This window comes from Elephas maximus, chromosome X, assembly GCF_024166365.1.
Source record: "Elephas maximus indicus isolate mEleMax1 chromosome X, mEleMax1 primary haplotype, whole genome shotgun sequence".
Classification (NCBI taxonomy): Eukaryota; Metazoa; Chordata; class Mammalia; order Proboscidea; family Elephantidae; genus Elephas; species Elephas maximus.
This window is the reverse complement of record NC_064846.1, coordinates 5,592,612-5,613,331: the sequence shown is the minus strand read 5'-3', so window position 1 is coordinate 5,613,331 and position 20,720 is coordinate 5,592,612. Positions and strand designations below refer to the sequence as shown.

General features: G+C 44.1%; 1 protein-coding gene across 1 annotated transcript in view; it reads right to left on the bottom strand.

Moving 5' to 3' along the window:
- CD99L2 (CD99 molecule like 2) overlaps nt 1-20,720 on the bottom strand; it is a 104,353-nt gene that overhangs the window by 4,445 nt on the left and 79,188 nt on the right. Inside the window, exon 9 of the mRNA XM_049873414.1 lies at nt 918-935. Within this exon, the coding sequence (XP_049729371.1) occupies nt 918-935 (18 nt within the window). The remainder of the gene's footprint in view (nt 1-917; nt 936-20,720) is intronic.

The window sequence follows — 20,720 nt, the reverse complement described above, 5'->3', positions numbered from 1 at the left end:
GCCAACCTATGGCTTTCCCAGCAACATGCCCACAGGGAAGACGGTCAGCTTCCCCGTGGAGGAGGAACAGCTGCGGTCCCCTCTCCCTCCTCACGCCTAGTGGACCCAGGGCCTCTGCAGCCATTCCCCAACCTTCTTCCTGGAGGGCCTGAAGGACTCTACAAAAGCATCTTCACACTGGCACACAGGCCACTGAGTGACCCCGGGGTGGACACAGGGCCACCTCTCAGGACCTGGAATGGGCCCCATCCCTGCTTCTGCTTGAGTAAAGCCAGGCTGTCTGAGGATGGGAAGCCTTATCAGAGCCTTGTGGCTGAGCACGGCCCTACAGGCCCCGGGCCGGGGGAAAATTCAGATCAGACCCTTCTCCCTGTGCCACCACCCGCCACAGGTGCCGCTGCAAGGCCTTCACCAGCCGGGGCTGCAGGTGCCTTCTAGTGAAAAGGCGGCTGTGACCCAGCCTCAAATATGCTGGCTTTCCCTGCGGGTGCTGGGCTTTAGCTGGCCACCAGATGCAGGGCTGCTCTCTGGATGGCCAGGCCAGCCCCTACACCGGGCAGAGCAGTGGCTGGGCCGGGTGGCGGCTGCCCTGGAATGAAGTTTCCCAGCTGATGGCCAGAGGCACTTGGCTGTCTGCTCCTTGGGGACAAGCACCAGTGGGTATCTGAGTCCCAGACAGGCCCACCCCCTACCCCTATGCATCTCTAAACCCAGCCCCGCCCCAGCGTGGGCATGGAGGGTCTGACAGGTGGCATCTTAACCCACCTATCAGTGAATGCTGGAAGCTGGTTGTGGTGACAGCCAGGTGGGTAAGTGCCAGGGAAGAGGTGATAAAGGGCAAAGGGCAAGGGCAGTGGGAGGTGGTGAGGTGAATAATCAAGGCCAAAGCAGGAGAGAAAAAGTGAGCGTGTCTTTACCTTGACCGTCTGCTGCACCTGAAGGCAAGACACAAAGCTGAGAACTCGAACACACGTTCAGCCCCCCAACACGAACCCACGGCAGTCACCAGACACGCGGAGCCTTGGAGCCACCAAGAAAAGGGCAGCAGAGGCTGGGAGTTCCTGAGGGCCACAGCACCCACACCCCCCACACCCCAACTCCCTGGTGCTTCCCAGCCTGCTTCCAGTGTCTACTCTGCCTGGGTGCAGACCTGGCCTTCCAACTAATCTCTGCCTGGTGGTGGCTGAGGGGAGGCTCAGCCAGAAGGGCAGGGACAAGAGGCCACACCTGCAAATATCCATTGGCTCCTCCCGAGGGCAGCTGGTACTCAGTGCCTGGGACACCTCAGCAGACAAAGCACACACAGACCCTCATGGAGCTGAAGGTTCAGAGAGAGTGATGGGGGTGGCAGACACAGACAAGGAAGCTTCTCTGTGGGTCAGTGGGGACACTGTGGCCGCAAGAAGGAAGCCAGCAGGCTTGGGGAGGGGCTGCCTGGGGGCCTGAAGGTGAGGGACAGCACAGCCGAGGCAGGAAGCTGGGAAGGGCAGGTGCCCTTGGGAAAGTGGGCCTGCAGGTGGGGCAGGGAGGGATGTGCTGGAACCAAATCATGAAGGGCTTTGAAGGCCAAGCTCAGGAGTTGGACCATGGCCTTGAGGGCAGTGGGGAGCAGGGGGTGGTGCAGGCAGGCAGACCACTTTAAACAGGTCCCTCTGGCTTCTGGGAGCAGGGTGGAGTGTGCAGGAAAGTGGGACAGACAGGAGGCTGATGGAACCATCCAGATGGGGGACAAGGAGATGCTAGCCCAGGATGGGCAGGGGCCACGGCGATGGTGATGGGGGGCGGGGCCAAGAAAAGAGTGGCACAGCAGTACCAGCCTCAGGACCGGGAACCGTGGAGGTGGGGGACAGGGAGGATCCAGGCCAGGCCAGGAAGGGAACGTGGGAGAAGGAAGGGTGAAGGGGCAGGATGGGGAAGACTACCATCCACAAGCTGGAAAGGGTGGTTCCCCATAGAGGTGCCCCGGGTTGCCTTGGTCCCTGGAACCCATGCTCTCTGGGCTTTTGTCCTCATCTCCGGCCGACCCTGCCGCATCTCTCTGCTCGCTCCAGACCCCATTTGCCCACAGCTGCAGGGCAGCTCCCCAGGAACCGCCCCCCCGGCCTGTGAACTCCCCCCTGTACCTGGCTGGCACAACCCTACTGCCCTGGCAGAGAGCCGGCTTCCACGTCTATCTGCCACCATCCTCACCTTCACCCCTAACCCCAGTCTCTGGGCCCTCAGCTCCTTGAGGGACTTTGGGCCCATAGGCAGCTCTGAGTTATTCTCCCAAAGTTCCCTTGGCCAGGCCATGGCTCCTTTCCTTCCAATAGGGAGGGGAGGAGCATGGAGAGATGGCAGCCTCAAAAAGGTTCCACCGACAGTCCTTGGCCATAGGCCCAGAGCCAGGGGAAGGGAGGCCTCACAGGATGCTAAGCCTTCCACCACTTCCCAGGAGCTAAGGAGGGAGAGGCAGGGGGAGCCCTCCAGCTGAGCCAGATTCTGTTATTCAAACCAGAAAAATACCAGCCTTGAATTTGAGACACTCCACTCAGCAAACACAACACATCACCAGCTGTGCTTATAAAACCCACAAATTCTGGTCCTCCTGCTCACTCTCAACAGCGTCCCCACAGGGCTTCCTGAGAGGGGCCACGCAAGACCTTTAAGAGAGGATACTATTTGTGACTACTACATTTACTCACAGCTTAGACTCCTAGCCACAGCGGAAAATAAAATCAACCTATCTTTTCAAATTCTACCATATAGAGTGGGGGCAAAGGCCACTTTACTCTTTCTCTTGCATTCCCAGTGCTTTAAAACAATCAACGAGGGGGAGAAGCCAAGATGGCAGCTTGTTCAGCTGCACCATACTGTCCCCCTACAGCAAAGACCCGAAAAACCAAGTGAAAACAGATATAAATAACAATCTTGGAATCCTGAAAACAAAAAAGACAGATAAAGAATCAAACACTGACTCGAAGGAAAAAATTGAATGAACACAGTGAACAAGGAGTAACGCAGAACAGAGAGGCTCTACCAGCTGTCCTGGCACAATGTGGCCATCCCAAGAGAAAGCCAACAGCAACCCCGGGTGAGGTACACAGGAAGGCAACTTCACGCATTCCCATAAGAGACAAGGAAACTGTACAGATACACCCGGAGAGAAGCAAGGTGATCAGCTCATGATCCAGATCTAAGGGAGGAAAACACAGAAAGGAAAGCGAAAATTACAGGGATTCTGCTGTCCACATACAGGAGGGAAGGAGCCAGGATCCAGGGCCAGATATTCTCACGATTAGCAGTCCCTGACCTCTGGCGTGAGTGGTGTGCATGAGAGGGTGGATCCACGGAGTATCGGCAGGAGGTCTCCCACCCAGCTGGACCCTGGGTGCCTACCCGCCTCTATTAGGTCGGGGGCAGGTCCCAGCTACTGGCTTCAGTGGATAAGAAGTGCCCTGGCACCTACATCAGCTAGCCAGAGGGGCGCACTCCGCCTCTCCCCACCCTCCTGATCGGAACTGGCAGACGGTCTCGTACCCCAGCCATCCCGCCTGACCGGAAACCATATCACGAGTCCATCCCCCCCCCCAGCCCCGTTCACCACCCACTCCTGCCCACCCGACAAGTGGTAGTAGGTGTGTGCTGGCACACACGCCTGCCCACGACCAACAGCCCCCCCAGGCCTGGTAAGCAGTGGCAACTGTGTGCACATGTGTGCACACCTACCTGCCACCCACTGCCTGCACCCTGCCCGGCCCGGCAAGAGGTGGCAACGACAGAACCAAGTGCATGGCAACTCACCGCTCTCTCCCCCTCCCCTCACCCAGCAAGAGGTGGCAGCAGCACGATCATGCATGCACCTGCCCACCGCTCCCTCCTCCCTCCTCCCACCCAGTGAGAAGCAGAAGTGGTACGGCCACGTTTGCATGTGCCTGCCACATACCCCCCTACCTGGCGAGGGGCAGGAACTGCACGCACCCGTGCCCATCTGTTGCCAGCACCCTGCCCAGCCCAGTAAGAGGCTGCGACAGTGCAGCCGCACACACACCCACGTGTCTCTCACCCTTCCCCCCACCCTGTGAAGGGCACCAAGTGCATGACTGCACATACACTGACCCGCCACTCATTCCCACCCCTACCTGGTGAGAGATGGTGGCAGTGCGACTGTGCGCACACCCGCCCACGACTCGCCCCCCCATCCGGCAGGAGGTGGTGACAACGCTGCCACTAGCCAGCTACATCTGCCACAACGGCCACCCCACCCACTTGTCAAGTGCTGCTGCCCACTCCTGTGCCACTGGACTGACAGATGGTGACCAACACCTGTCCAGCCTTCTCTCAGCCACCCCGCCAGACCAGTGAAGAGAGACCTGAGCTCACACACCCAGCCACTACCCTACCCACCCGGAGATAGATGGTAAGCGCTCTAGTGCAGCCAGACTACCAACAAGAATAGCCTGTCCCACCTGCCCGGAACAAAACAAAAACAAAAAAAAAAAGGGTGCAGCAAATAAACATACAATAAATAAGTATAATAATGCCTTAATGCGTTGGAGACAACAGATGATACCAATTCACCTAAAGAAGCAGAAGATGGCTCCAGCAAGTGACCAAAATAAAGAACCAAAAAGCCTCCCTGAGGAAGAAATGAGTAATGGAACTACCTGATAAGGAATTCAAAAGACTTATATATAGGGTCCTCTAAGAGATCAAGGAAAACACACACAAAACCAAGGAAAACACAGACAAAACACTAGAAGAATTCAGGAAAGCAATGCAAGAACAAAACGACCAAATAAATAATTAAAAAAAAAAAAGAGCAACTAGAAATCCAGAAGATCGACAATAAAATTTCAGAAATAAACAACTTAATGGAAGGACACAGGAGAACAACCAAATCAATGGAAGACAGAATCAGCAAAATAGAGGACAAATTCTTTAACACCAATTTGTTTGAGAAATAATCAGAAAAAAGAATGAAGAAACCTTAAGAGTTATGTGGGGCATTATCAAGAGTAATAATCTGTGATCGGAATTCAAGAACAGGAGACAATAAAAAGCACACAGAATTTTTGAAGATTTGCTGGCAGAAAACTTCACTAATATCATGAAAGACGAGAAGATATTCACCCAAAAAGCACAATGAACCTCATACAGGATAGATCCCAAAAGAAATTAGCCAAGACATATCATAATCAAACTTTCCAAAACCGAAAACGAAGAAAGAATCCTGAGAGCAGCTTGGGAAAAACTAAAGATCATCTACAAAGGGAACCAATAAGACTAAGCTCTGATTTCTTGGCAGAAATCATACAGGAAAGAAGGCAATGGAATGAAATATATAAAACCCTGAAAGAAAACCAAGAATTATATATCCAGGAAAATTATCTCTCAAATACAATAGCGAAATAAAGACATTTCCAAATAAATAGAAATTAAGGAAATTTGTAAAAACCAGACCGACCCTACAGGACATAATAAACAGCGTCCTTCACTATAAGTCAGAATCGACTAGATGGCAACAGGTTTAGTATTTTTTTGTTGTTCAGAACAACGTAAGACAACAACCTGAGACTAAGACGCATGGCAGCATCAACCAGATACCAATCCAGATGAAGAATACGCAAAAATACAGCTACAAGGAACCAGAAACAGCAGTCTGTAACTGAGGACAACTTCAAAACAAAAAGGAGGAACACATGGTGTAATTATAGAACTTGCATATAGGAAATCAAGGCATTATCAGGAAATAAAAGACTTGTAAACTTAGGAAGAGAAACATAAACCTCAGGGTAACCACAAAGTAAATTAACAAACCTACTCATCAAAATAAAAAAAAATTTATAAAGATGCAGTAAACACAAAACCAACAACAATGAAGGAAATGAAAAAAAATTCCGCAAACAAAAATAACTCAGCACAGAAAATTATGTGGAATAACGAAACCGTCAACATCACACACACACACAAAAGCAAAACAAACAACGGTAAATTCCTACCTATTGATAATCACACTGAATGTAAATGGTTTAAATGCACCAGTAAGGACACAGAGAATGGCAGGATGGATTTAAAAAACATGACCCATCAATATGCTGTCTACAAGAGACACACCTTAGGAACAAAGATATAAATAAACTAAAAATCAAAGGATGGAAAAAAATATATCAAGCAGTGACTAAAAAAGAATAGGAGTGGCAATATTAATCTCAGATAAAACAGACTTTAAGGCAAAATCTACAATAAAAGATAAGGAAGGCCATTACATAATGATTAAAGGGTCAATCCACCAAGAGGACCTAACCATAATAAATACATACACGTCCAATGGCAGAGTTCCAAAATATATAAAACGAACTCCAACAGCACTGAAAAGAGAAACAGACAGCTCCACGATAACAGCAGGACTTTAACACACCACTTTCAATGAAGGACAGAACAATGAAAGAAACTCAACAAAGATACAGAAGACCGAAATATCAAAACCAGCCAACTTGATCTGTTAGAGATATACAGAACACTTCACCCAACAGCAGTAAACTGCACTTTCTTTTCCAATGCACACGGATCATTCTCTAGAACAGACAACATCTTAGGCCACAAAGCAAGCCTCAATAAATACAAAAACAGTGAAATAATACAAAGCATCTTCTCTGATCACGATGCTATAAAATTAGAAATCAGTAACAGGAAGAACAAGGAAAAAAAATCAAATACATGGAAACTGAAAAAACACCCTGCTTAAAAACCACCAGGTAATAAAAGAAATCAAATATGAAATGAACAAAATTCCTAGAATCAAATGAGAATGAAAACGCAACATACCAAAACTTTTGGGACACAGCAAAAACAGTGCTCAGAGGTCAATTATAGCAATAAACGTGCAAATCGGAAAAGAAGAAAGGGCCAAAATCAATACCTTAACCCTACAACTCAAACAAATAGAAAAAGAGCAGCAAAAGAAGCCCATGGCTGCCAAAAGAAAGAAAATAATAAAAACTAGAACTGAAATAAACAGAAAAACAACAGGATCAATAAGAACAGAAGTTGGTTCCTTGAAAGGATCAATAAAATCGACAAACCACTACCCAAACTGACAAAAGAAAACAAGGAGAAGATGCAAATAACTCAAATAAGAAATGAGATGGGTGACATTACAACAGAACCAACTGAAATAAAAAGGATAACAGAACAGTGTGAAAAACTATACTCCAACAAATTTGAAAACCTAGAGGAAATGGACAAATTTCTAGAAACACGCTACCTACCTAAACTAACGCAAACGGAAGTACAAAATCTGAATAGACCCACAACAAAAGAAGAGATTGAAGAGGTCATTAAAAAAACTCCCAGCAAAAAAAAAAAAAAAAAGCCCTGGCCTGGATGGCTTCACTGGAGAATTCTACCAAACATTCAGAAAAGAGCTGACACAGATACTATTCAAACTATTCCAGAACAGAAAAGGAATGAACACTCTCAAATCCATTCTATGATGTCATCACAACCCTGATACCAAAGCCAGGCAAAGATACTACTAAAACAAAAACAAAAACTACAGGCTAATATCCTTCATAAACACAGACACAAAAATTCTGAACAAAATTCTAACCAGTATAAGTCAGCAACGTTTCAAAGAATAATAATAACACATCATGACTAAACGGAATTTATCCCAAGTTATGCAAGGATGGCTCAACATTAGGAAAATCTACAACATAAAAAAAGGAAAAGAATCACATGATCATCTCAGACGATGCAGAAAAAGCATTTGGTAAAGTCCAATACCCATTCCCGATAAAAACTCTCACCAAAATAGAAATAGAAGGGAAATTTCTCAACATAGTTAAGGGCATAGATACAAAACCAACAGCCAACATTATTCTCAACGGAGACTGAAAGCATTCTCCTTGAGAACAGGAACCAGACAAGGATGTGTTTTATCACCACTCCTACTCAATATCGTACTGGAAGCCCTAGGTAGAGCAGTAAGACAAGAAAAGGAAATAAGGGGCATCCAAATTGGTAAGGAATAAGTAAAACTATCCCTATTCGCAAGATGATACAATCCTATACATAGGCAATCACAGATTCCACAAGAAAGCTACTGGAACTAATAGAGGGATTCAGCAAAGTGGCAGGGTATAAGATCAATATACAAGAATCAGTCAGATTCCTCTAGACTAACAAAGAGAACTCCAAAAAGGAAATCAGGAAAACAATATCATTTACAATAGCCCCCCAAAATATAAAATACTTAGGAATAAATCTAACTAGATATGTAAAAGGCTTATACAAAGAAAACTACAAAACACTAATACAAGAAACCAAAGAGACCTTCATAAATGGTAAAACATACCACACTTGTGGATAGGAAGACCTAACAGTGTGAAAATGTCAGTACTACCTGTGATGGTTAAGGTTCTGTGTCAACTTGGCTGGGCCATGATTCTCAGTGGTTTGGCAGTTATGTCATCATGTAGTTATCCTCCATGATGTGATCTGATGTGCTGTAAAGGGAGTTTCCTCAGGGGTGTGACCTGTATCCAAAATATATATGGACTTTCAGGCAAAGCTCACCACTTGCTCTGGATCCTGCATCTGGCTTGCCATCATCTGACCTCTGGTTCTTGGGACTGGAGCCAGCTGTCTGCTGATCTTGGCGTTCATCAGCCTCCATAGCCTGTGAGCCAGCAGCCTGCCGTCCTAGCTGCCAATCTTGGATTTGTCATCCTCTACCTCCAGTCTGACGCTTGACACACAGACTTGGGACTTGGCAGCCTCTACAGCTGCGTGAGCCATTTCCTTGAGATAAAATCTCTAGAGAACCCAGCCTAAGACATTTGGTTCTGAGAGTGGTTCTAGAGAAACAAAACCACAAGGATGATTTTCTAAATTGGTTCTCAGATCTGACTAGCCTTAAAGGTACTGATGACTCTGCCTCCAGAAGTAAAGAGGGTGCTGCTAATCCATGGTGTGAGGTAGCAATATTAATACATAAAACATCACCACTAATAGATCAAGTATTGGTGAGAAGCGAGGCTCTAGGTGATCACATGTTTGATACTTTTCTACAATTTTGTCAGAATGAGAAGTATAGGGAAGCTGGCTGGTTGGTCCTACTCTTACTAGACAAAGTGGTGAAAGAAAGAGATGAGCTCAAGGCTTCAGAGTCACAGCTCAAGTGCCACATAAAAGACCTCAAAGTAGCCACTTGTACCCTGAAAGAAAGCCTTATTTCTCGTGGTAACAGAGCTGAAACCACCGAAAACCAAACCCAGAGTCTTATCATAAGAGTGGCTGAATTATTATCCTGACCTCCAGTGGTGTGTAAAGTTTAAGTGAGGGCATTGGCTGGGAAGAAACGGGATCCTGAAACCTGGGATGGGGACATGTGGGTTGATAATCAGGAAGCAGGGGACACTGAGCCCATGAATGCCGTTTAATCACTCCTGCCAACAGAACCAGCCCTCTTACTCCCATCTGAAGACACTAGTCCATCTTCGTCTGCTAAGCCACCCTCCCCAGTAAAACCATTACCACCCCCCCACCTCATCTGATGAGATTAATCCAGATGTGTCTGAAAAGCCTTCATCTGAGATACCGTCTGGGGTGACATCTGAGACATTGCTGAGGGCGTCACCTGGAGCAGATGCCTTAGGAGACATTACCAAATGTTCCCAGGACATACCATCACTACCCACTTTTGCTTCTAGACCTATAACTGGACTTAAGTCCCAGCGAGCCCTAAAAGGTGAAGTACAAAGTGTGACCCAGGAGGAGGTATGCTACACTCCAAAAGAACTGCTTGACTTTTCTATTATGTACAAACAGAAACCTAGGGGATATGTGTGGGAATTAACTATTAAAGGTGTGGATAATGGTCTGAGAAACATAAATTTGGATCAGTCTGAGTTTACTGACATGGTCCCACTAAGCACAGATTCTTCAGTGTTTCAGCTTGAGAGATTAAGAAAGGATCTCATAGGTTATTTGGCTGGTTCACTGAATCATGGATTATGCAGTGGCACACACGAAATCAATTTGAAGTACCAGCCCAGCCTTGGTGTACTGTAGAAGAAAGTATCCAAAGGCTTAGGGAAACTGGCATGCTAGAGTGGATTTATCAGGTTAGACACACAGACCCACACACATGGAATGCTCAGAGGACACACCTTTTACCACAACGGTGAGGAACAAATTTGTGAAGGGAGCCCCAGCATCCTTGAAAACTGCTGTGATTGCTATTTTATGTCAGTCAGATTTGACAATGAGAGCTGCTCTAACTGAATTAAGACACCTAACTACAATGGTACTGATTGGACCCCATGGTGGTAGGGGCCAAGTGGTGGCACTCCATCAACAAAGACAAAGTGGGCATGGTTACTGTAATGGACAGCAGAGTCAAAGCAGTCATCAGAATGGTCTGACTTGTATGGACTTATGGCATAGGCTTCTCTGTCGTGGTGTCACTAGAAGTGAAACAGAGAGGAAACCTACTAAATATTTACTTGATCTATACAAGTAGAAGAATTTTAGGTCAAGTGAACAGTACCCACAGTAGTCTCACTCAAATCACCAAAACAGAGAGTCACGGGCCCTCAATCAATTTCCTCAATTTATCCTTGAGATAAATCTCTCTCCCTTTCTATATATATATATAAATACACGTCACTAGTTTTCTTCTCTAGAGAACGCAGCCTAAGACACTACCCAAAGCAGTCTATAGATACAATGCAACCCTGATCCAAATTCCAATAACATTCTTTAATGAGATGGAAAAACTAATCACCGACTTTAAATGGAAAGGAAAGAACCCCCAGATAAGTAAAGTATTACTGAAAAAAGAAGAACAAAGTGGGAGGCCTCACACTCCCTGATCTCAGAAACTACTATACAGCCACGGTAGTCAAAACAGCTTGGTACTGGGACAATGAGAGACACATAGACCAATGGAACAGAACTGAGAACCCAGAAGTAAATCCATCTACCTATGGACACCTGATCTTCTACAAAGGGTCAAAGTCCATTAAATGGGGAAGAGATAGTCTCTCCAACAATTGGTGCTGGCAAAACTGGATATCCATTTGCAGAAAAATGAAAACAGGATCCATACCTTACACCATACACAAAAACCAACTAAAAATGGATCAAAGACCTAAATGTAAAACCTAAAACTATAAAGATCATGAAAAAAAAAATGTAGGGACAATGCTAGGGCACCTAATCCATGGCATAACTAGATATCAAGCATAACTAAAAACGCACAAACTCCAGAAGATAAACTAGATAACTGGGACCTCCTAAAAATTAAACACTGATGCTCATCAAAAGATTTTACCAAGAGAGTAAAAAGAGAACCTACAGACTGGGAAAAAAATCTTTGGCAACGACACATCTGATAAAGGCTTAATCTCTAAAATATATAAAAAACTTCAACAATTCAACAACAAAAAGATCAATAATTTAAACATAAAATGGGCAAAGGACATAAACAGACACTTCACCAAAGAGCACATTCAGGTGGCTAACAAATACATGAAAACATGCTTGCAATCATTAGCCATTAGAGAGATGCAAATCAAAACTATGATGAGATACCAGCTCACCCCTGCAAGAATGTCACTGATCAAAAAAACAAAAAACCATAAAAGGTGGCAAGGTTGTGGGGAGACTGGAACTCTCGTGCACTGCTGGTGGGAATGCAAAATGGTACAGTCACTATGGAAAACGATATGGTGCTTCCTTAAAAAGCTACAAATAGAAATACCATATGACCCAGTAATCCCGCTCCTAGGGGTGTGTGTGTGTGTGTGTGTGTGTATACATACACACATATATACATACATACATATATACATGAGCCGTCACATGGACAGACACATGCACATCCATGTTCACTGCAGCATTATTCACAATAGCAAAAAGACAGAAACAGCCTAGATGCCCATCAATGCACGAACGGATAAACCAATTGCAGTACACACACACAATGGAGTGTTACGCAACGATAACGAACAACCATGATTCTGTGAAGCATCTCACAACATGTAGGAATCTGGAGGACATTATGCTGAGTGAAATCAGTCAATCACAAAAGGACAAATATTGTATGAGACCACTACCGTAAATATTCATGAAAAGGTTTATATACAAAAAGAAACAGGAGGGGCCAAGACGGCTGACTAGGTAGACGCTACCTCGGATCCCTCTTGCAACAAAGACTCGGAAAAACAAGTGAATCAATCACATACATGACAATCTATGAACCCTGACCAACAAACACAGATTTAAAGAGTTGACCCGAGTGACAGAGACCGAGAACGAACATCTATGGGGAAGCAGCGACTCTTTTCGGAGCCTGGAGCCAGAGTCCCAGTCAGGAAACCTTGACGCCGGGCTTTCGACTGGGTTCAGGGTTGCTGAGCAGGGCAACCTGAGAGGGTGCAAATATGGGGCGCAGCCCTATCCCCCTGAAGTGACCCTGGGAAAAGCCCAGCCAGTGCACGCAGGCAGCGCAGCGACGCTGCTAATAGGAGGAAAAGTCACCAGGAGGCAGCGACTGATTTTGGAGCCCGGAGTGCAGCGTCCCAGCCGGGGAACCTTGGCGCGGGGCTTTGGAATGGGCGCAGGGGAGCTGAGCACGGCATCCTGTGACGGCGCAAACACGGGGCGCAGCCCTACCCCCCTGAACTGACCTCAGAAGGGGCCCCAGCTGCTCCGCGCGGGTGGCGCGGAGACGCGGCTGACGGGAGGAAAACTCACCGGGAGGCAGCGACTGTTTTTGGAGCCGGGAGTGCAGTGTCCCAGCCGGGGAACCTTGACGCTGGGCTTTCGACTGGCAGCGGAGGAACTGACCTCGGCTTCTGAGACAGCACAAGCACGAGACACGGGCCTGACCCTCGGGGGCAATCTCTACCCAGCCAGCGCACACAGGCGACGCGCCCCTCGGGAGTCTCAGATAAAACAGTCATCCCAAGCAAGATAAGTAACTTTGTCTATATTCCGGGGTGCTACTTTTTTTACTCTCTCCTGTTTTTCTGAACCCTCCCCTCCCCTTCCCAGGCGGCTTCATTAACATTGGAATTTCCTGAGCCAGAGGGAGAACTGTTCTGCAGTTTTTCTTTTCCTTTTTTTTTTTTTTGGTCTTTTCCTAACCCATTGTTATGGCCTCAGAGAAGCAACCACAAAAAACCCAGGGACCAAAAATCCTTCCGTAATTGGACTAAAAACACAGAACCAGCTCCAGCCAAGCATATGTGATCCACAGTCTCCGGCTTTCATCCCTACAAGGAACAAGGTGGCTACTATAATGCAAAGGCATTTCTGATAGGGATCTGACTGCATTTGTTTTAGCAGATTTACTGGAAAGACAAGTTTCCCAGGTCTGATATCTCTGCTTATTCAACAGAGCCCTCACTGACCCACAACAGGGAACTGAGAGCTGAAGCTCCCCCCAGACCACCTAGCCTCCTGCCTTAGGGGTCTAAGGAGGGTGACACCTACCAATACGTAGAGGTACTTGCATTGGGGGCCTAAAGTACAGCTGCAGAGCTCACCCACCAAGATGCTTTAGGAATAGAGACACACTCACTGACACTTGGGGGAAGCCTGTCAGCATCCTGCCCCCGCCCCCGGAGTGTGAACCCCAGCTGCTACTATAATCTGGAGCACACAACTATCACCACTACTTCTCAAGGTGCATAGGTGACAGTGTGCATCACACACTTGATGACTCAAAATCAGATTCTACTCAAGAACAGTGAATGGACTCACGCATACATATCTGGTAACAGCCCAAACCAGCTGGTAATAGGTCATAAGTGAGTCCAGGGCTACAACAATCAAGACAGCGCAAACTAGTAGCCCATCCACGTATACTGAAAGAAAACAAAACAAGATAAGACTCAGTGAGCAAATACAGAATAAATCACTACAATATCTTAGTGATGGCTCGGAGACAGCAGTCGATATCAAACCACATAAAGAAGCAGACCATGACTGCTTCTACACCCCCCCAACCTAAAGAATCAAAATCTTCCCAAATGAAGATACAATCCTGGAATTACCAGATACAGAATATAAAAAACTAATTTACAGAATGCTTCAAGACATCAGGGATGACCTGAGAAATGAAATAAGGCAAACTGCAGAAAAAGCCAGGGAACACACTGATAAAGCAGTTGAAGAACTCAAAAAGATTATTCAAGAACATAGTGGAAAAATTAATAAGTTGCAAGAATCCATAGAGAGACAGCATGCAGAAATCCAAAAGATTAACAATAAAATTACAGAATTAGACAACGCAATAGGAAGTCAGAGGAGCAGACTCGAGCAATTAGAATGCAGACTGGGAAATCTGGAGGACCAGGGAATTAACACCAATATAGCTGAAAAAAAATCAGATAAAAGAATTAAAAAAAATGAAGAAACCCCAAGAATCATGTGGGACTCTATCAAGAAGGATAACTTGCGTGTGATTGGAGTCCCAGAACAGGGAGGGAGGACAGAAAACACAGAGAGAATAGTTGAAGATCTGCTGACAGAAAACTTCCCTGACACCATGGAAGACAAGAGGATATCTATCCAAGATGCTCATCGAACCCCATTTAAGATTGATCCAAAAAGAAAAACACCAAGACATATTATCATCCAACTTGCCAAAACCAAAGATAAAGAGAAAATTTTAAAAGCAGCCAGGGAGAAAAGAAAGGTCTCCTTCAAGGGAGAATCAATAAGAATAAGTTCAGACTACTCAGCAGAAACCATGCAGGCAAGAAGGCAATGGGACGACATATACAGAGCACTGAAGGAGAAAAACTGCCAGCCAAGGATCATATATCCAGCAAAACTCTCTCTGAAATATGAAGGCGAAATTAAGATATTTACAGATAAACACAAGCTTAGAGAATTTGCAAAAACCAAACCAAAGCTACAAGAAATACTAAAGGAAATTGTTTGGTCAGAAAACCAATAATATCAGATACCAGCACAACACAAAGTCACAGAACAGAACATCCTGATATCAACTCAAATAGGTAAATCACAAAAACAAATTAAGATTAATTGGAAAAAAAACACTCAAAACAGGGAATCATTGAAGTCAATATGTAAAAGATCACAAGAATCAAAAAGAGGGACTAAATACAGGTGGCATAGAACTGCCATATGGAGAGGGATACAAGGCGATATAGGACAATACAAGTTAGGTTTTTACTTAGAAAAATAGGGGTAAATATTAAGGTAACCACAAAGAGGTATAACAACTCCATAACTCAAAATAAAATCCAAGAAAAATGTAACGGCTCAGCAAACAGAAAGTCAAATACTATGAAAATGAGGAACACACAATTTACGAAGAAAAACATCTCAGCACAAAAAAGTAAGTGGAAAAATGAAATTGTCAACAACACACATAAAAAGGCATCGAAATGACAACACTAAACACTTACTTACCTATAATTACGCTGAATGAACATGGACTAAATGCACCAATAAAGAGACAGAGAGTCTCAGACTGGATAAAGAAGCACAATCCATCTATATGCTGCCTACAAGAGACACACCTTAGACTGGGAGACACAAACAAACAAAAACTCAAAGGATGGAAAAAAATATATCAAGCAAACAATAAGCAAAAAAGAAGAGGAGTAGCAATATTAATTTCTGATAAAATAGACTTTAAACTTAAATCCACCACAAAAGATAAAGACGGACACTACATAATGATAAAAGGGACAATTGACCAGGAAGATAGAACCACATTAAATATTTATGCGCCCAATGATAGGGCTGCAAGATACATAAAACAAATTTTAACAGAACTGAAAAGTGAGATAGACACCTCCACAATTATAGTAGGAGACTTCAAGACACCACTTTCGGAGAAGGACAGGACATCCAGTAAGAAGCTCAATAGAGACAGGGAAGACCTAATTACAACAATCAACCAACTTGACCTCATTGACTTATACAGAACACTCCACCCAACTGCTGCAAAGTATACTTTTTTTTCTAGTGCTAATGGATCATTGCCTAGAATAGACCACATATTACGTCATAAAACAAACCTTTGCAGAATCCAAAACATCGAAATATTACAAAGCATCTTCTCAGACCACAAGGCCATAAAAGTGGAAATCAATAACAAAAATAGGGAAAAGAAATCAAATACTTGGAAACTGAACAATACCCTCCTGAAAAAAGACTGGGTTATAGAAGACATTAAGGAGGGAATAAAGAAATTCACAGAATGCAACGAGAATGAAAATACTTCCTATCAAAACCTCTGGGACACAGCAAAAGCAGTGCTCAGAGGCCAATTTATATCGATAAATGCACACATACAAAAAGAAGAAAGAGCCAAAATCAGAGAACTGTCCCTATAACTTGAACAAATAGAAAGCGAGCAACAAAAGAATCCATCAGGCACCAGAAGAAAACAAATAATAAAAATTAGAGCTGAACTAAATGAATTAGAGAACAGAAAAACAATTGAAAGAATTAACAAAGCCAAAAGCTGGTTCTTTGAAAAAATTAACAAAATTGATAAACCATTGGCCAGACTGACTAAAGAAATACAGGAAACAAATAACCCGAATAAGAAACGAGAAGGGCCACATCAAAACAGACCCAACTGAAATTAAAAGAATCATAACAGATTATTACAAAAAATTGTACTCTAACAAACTTGTAAACCTAGAAGAAATGGATGAATTCCTGGAAAAACACTACCTACCTAAACTAACACATTCAGAAGTAGAACAACTAAATAGACCCATAACAAAAAAAGAGATCGAAATGGTAATCAAAAAACTCCCAGCAAAAAAAAACCCTGGCCCGGATCGCTTTACTGCAGAGTTCCAAACCTTCAGAGAAGAGTTAACACCAAAGCATAGAAAATGACGGAATACTACCTAAATCATTCTATGAAGCCACCATCTCCCTGATACCAAAACCAGGCAAAGACATCGCAAAAAAAGAAAATTACAGACCTATATCCCTCATGAACACAGATGCAAAAATCCTCAACAAAATTCTAGCCAACAGAATTCAACAACATATCAAAAAAATAATCCACCATGACCAAGTGGGATTTATACCAGGTATGCAAGGCTGGTTTAATATTAGAAAAACCATTAATGTAATCCAGCATATAAATAAAACAAAAGACAAAAACCACATGATCTTATCAATTGATGCAGAAAAGGCATTTGACAGAGTCCAACACCCATTTATGATAAAAACTCTTACCAAAATAGGAATTGAAGGAAAATTCCTCAACATAATAAAGGGCATCTATACAAAGCCAACAGCCAACATCACTCTAAATGGAGAGAGCCTGAAAGCATTTCCCTTGAGAACGGGAACCAGACAAGGATGCCCTTTATCACCGCTCTAATTCAACATTGTGCTAGATAGAGGTCCTAGCCAGAGCAATTAGGCTAGACAAAGAAATAAAGGGCATCTGGATTGGCAAGGAGGAAGCAAAATTATCTCTATTTGCAGATGACATGATCTTATACGCAGAAAACCCTAAGGAATCCTCCTGAAAACTACTGAAATTAGTAGAAGAGTTTGGCAGAGTCTCAGGTTATAAGATAAACATACAAAAATCACTTGGATTCCTCTACATCAACAAAACGAACATTGAAGAGGAAATCACCAAATCAATACCATTCACAGTAGCCCCCAAGAAGATAAAATACTTAGGAATAGATCTTACCAAAGATGTAAAAGACCTACACAAAGAAAACTACAAAGTACTACTACAAGAAACTAAAAAGGACCAACTTAAGCGGAAAAAACGTACCTTGCTCATGGACAGGAAGACTTAACATAGTAAAAATGTCTATTCTACCAAAAGCCATCTATACATACGACGCACTTCTCATCCAAATTCCAATGACATTTTTTAATGTGATAGAGAAACAAACCACCAACTTCATATGGAAGGGAAAGATGCCTCGGATAAGCAAAGCATTACTGAAAAAGAAGAAGAAAGTGGGAGGCTTCACTCTACCTGATTTCAGAACCTATTATACAGCCACAGTAGTCAAAACAGCCTGGTACTGGTACAACAACAGGCACATAGACTAATGCAACAGAACTGAGAACCCAGATATAAATCCATCCACATAGGAGCAGCTGATATTTGACAAAGGCCCAGTGTCAGTTAACTGGGGAAAAGATAGTCTTTTTAACAAATGGTGCTGGCATAACTGGATATCCATTTGCAAAAAAATGAAGCAGGACCCATACCTCACACCATGCACAAAAACTAACTCCAAATGGATCAAAGACCTAAACAGAAAGACTAAAACGATAAAGATCATGGAAGAAAAAATAGGGACAACTTTAGGAGTCCTAATACAAGGCATAAACAGAATACAAAACATTACCAAAAATGATGAAGAGAAACCAGATAACTGGGAGCTCCTAAAAATCAAACACCTATGCTCATCTAAAGACTTCACCAAAAGAGTAAAAAGACCACCTGCAGACTGGGAAAGAATTTTCAGCTATGACATCTCCGACCAGCGCCTGATCTCTAAAATCTATATGATTCTGTCAAAACTCAACCACAAAAAGACAAACAACCCAATCAAGAAGTGGGCAAAGGATATGAACACACACTTCTCTAAAGAAGATATTCAGGCAGCTAACAGATACATGAGAAAATGCTCTTGATCATTAGCCTTTAGAGAAATGCAAATTAAAACTACGATGAGATTCCATCTCACTCCAACAAAGCTGGCATTAATCCAAAAAACACAAAATAGTAAATGTTGGAGAGGCTGCGGAGAGATTGGAACTCTTATACACTGCTGGTGGGAATGTAAAATGGTACAACCACTTTGGAAATCTATCTGGCATTATCTTAAACAGTTAGAAATAGAACTACCATACAACCCTGAAATCCCACTCCTCGGAATATACCCTAGAGAAACAAGAGCCTTCACACAAACAGATATATGCACACCCATGTTTATTGCAGCTCTGTTTACAATAGCAAAAAGCTGGAAGCAACCAAGGTGTCCGTTGACGGATGAATGGTTAAATAAATTGTGGTATATTCACACAATGGAATACTACGCATTGATAATGAACAGTGACGAATCTGTGAAACATTTCATAACATGGAGGAACCTGGAAGGCATTATGCTGAGCGAAATTAGTCAGAGGCAAAAGGACAAATATTGTATAAGACCACTATTACAGGACTTTGAGAAATAGTATAAACTGAGAAGAACACATACTTTTGTGGTTACGAGGGGGCAAGGGAGGGACAGGTTTTTTTTACTGATTAGTTAGTAGATAAGAACTACTTTAGGTGAAGGGAAGGACAATACTCAATACAGGCAAGGTCAGCTCAACTGGACTGGACCAAAAGCAAAGAAGTTTCCGGGATAAACTGAATGCTTTGAAGGTCAGCGGAGCAAGGGCGGGGGTTTGGGGACTATGGCTTGAGGGGACTTCTAAGTCAATTGGCGAAATAAATTCTATTAAGAAAACATTCTGCATCCCACTTTGGAATGTGGCGTCTGGGGTCTTACATGGTCACAAGCGGCCATCTAAGATGCATCAATTGGTCTCAACCCACCTGTATCAAAGGAGAATGAAGAACACCAAGGTCACACGATAACTATGAGCCCAAGAGACAGAAAGGGCCACATGAACCAGAGACTTACATCATCCTGAGACCAGAAGAACTAGTTGGTGCCCGGCCACAATCGATGACTGCTGTGACAGGGAGCACAACAGAGAACCCCTGAGGGAGCAGGAGATCAGTGGGATGCAGACCCCAAATTCTCATAAAAAGACCAGACTTAATGGTCTGACTGAGACTAGAGGAATCCCGGCGGTCATGGTCCCCAAACCTTCTGTTGGCCCAGGATAGGAACCATTCCCAAAGACAACTCATCAGACATGGAAGGGACTGTACAGTGGGTAGGAGAGAGATGCTGATGAAGAGTGAGCTACTTCTATCAGGTGGACACTTGAGACTGTGTTGGCATCTCCTGTCTGGAGGGTGGATGGGAGGGTAGAGAGGGTTGGAAGCTGGCAAAATTGTCATGAAAGGAGAGATTGGAAGGGCTGACTCATTAGGGGGAGAGCAAGTGGGAGTATGGAGTAAGGTGTATATAAACTTATATGTGACTGACTGATTTGATTTGTAAACGTTCACTTGAAGCTCAATAAAAATTAAAAAAAAACAGTCTTTGATGGTTACAAGGGAGGGGAGGGGTGGGCATGGAAAAACACTGAGTAGAGACAATAGATAAGTGGAAAGTTTGGGGGCAAAGGAGAATGAAGAAAACCAAAGACACAAGGAATCAATTAGTCCAAAGGACTAATGGGCCACATGAACCACAGCCTCCACCAGGCTGAGCCCAGAAGAACTAGGTGGTGCCTGGCTACCACCGCCAACCACTCTGACAGGAATCACAATAGAGGGTTCCAAAAAGAGCAGGAAAAAAATATAGAACAAAATTCAAATTCACAAAAAAGACCAGACTTACTGGTCTAACAGAGACTTGAGGAACCCATGAGACTATGGCCCCCGGACACCCTGCTAACTCAGAACTGAAGCCACTCCAGGAGTCCACCTCCACCTTTCAGCCAAATATTAGACAGGCCAATAAAACAAACAGTAATGCACATGAGGAACGTGCTTCTTAGTTCAATCAACTATACAAGACCAAGTGGGCAACACCTGCCAATGGCAAGGAGGAGAAGGA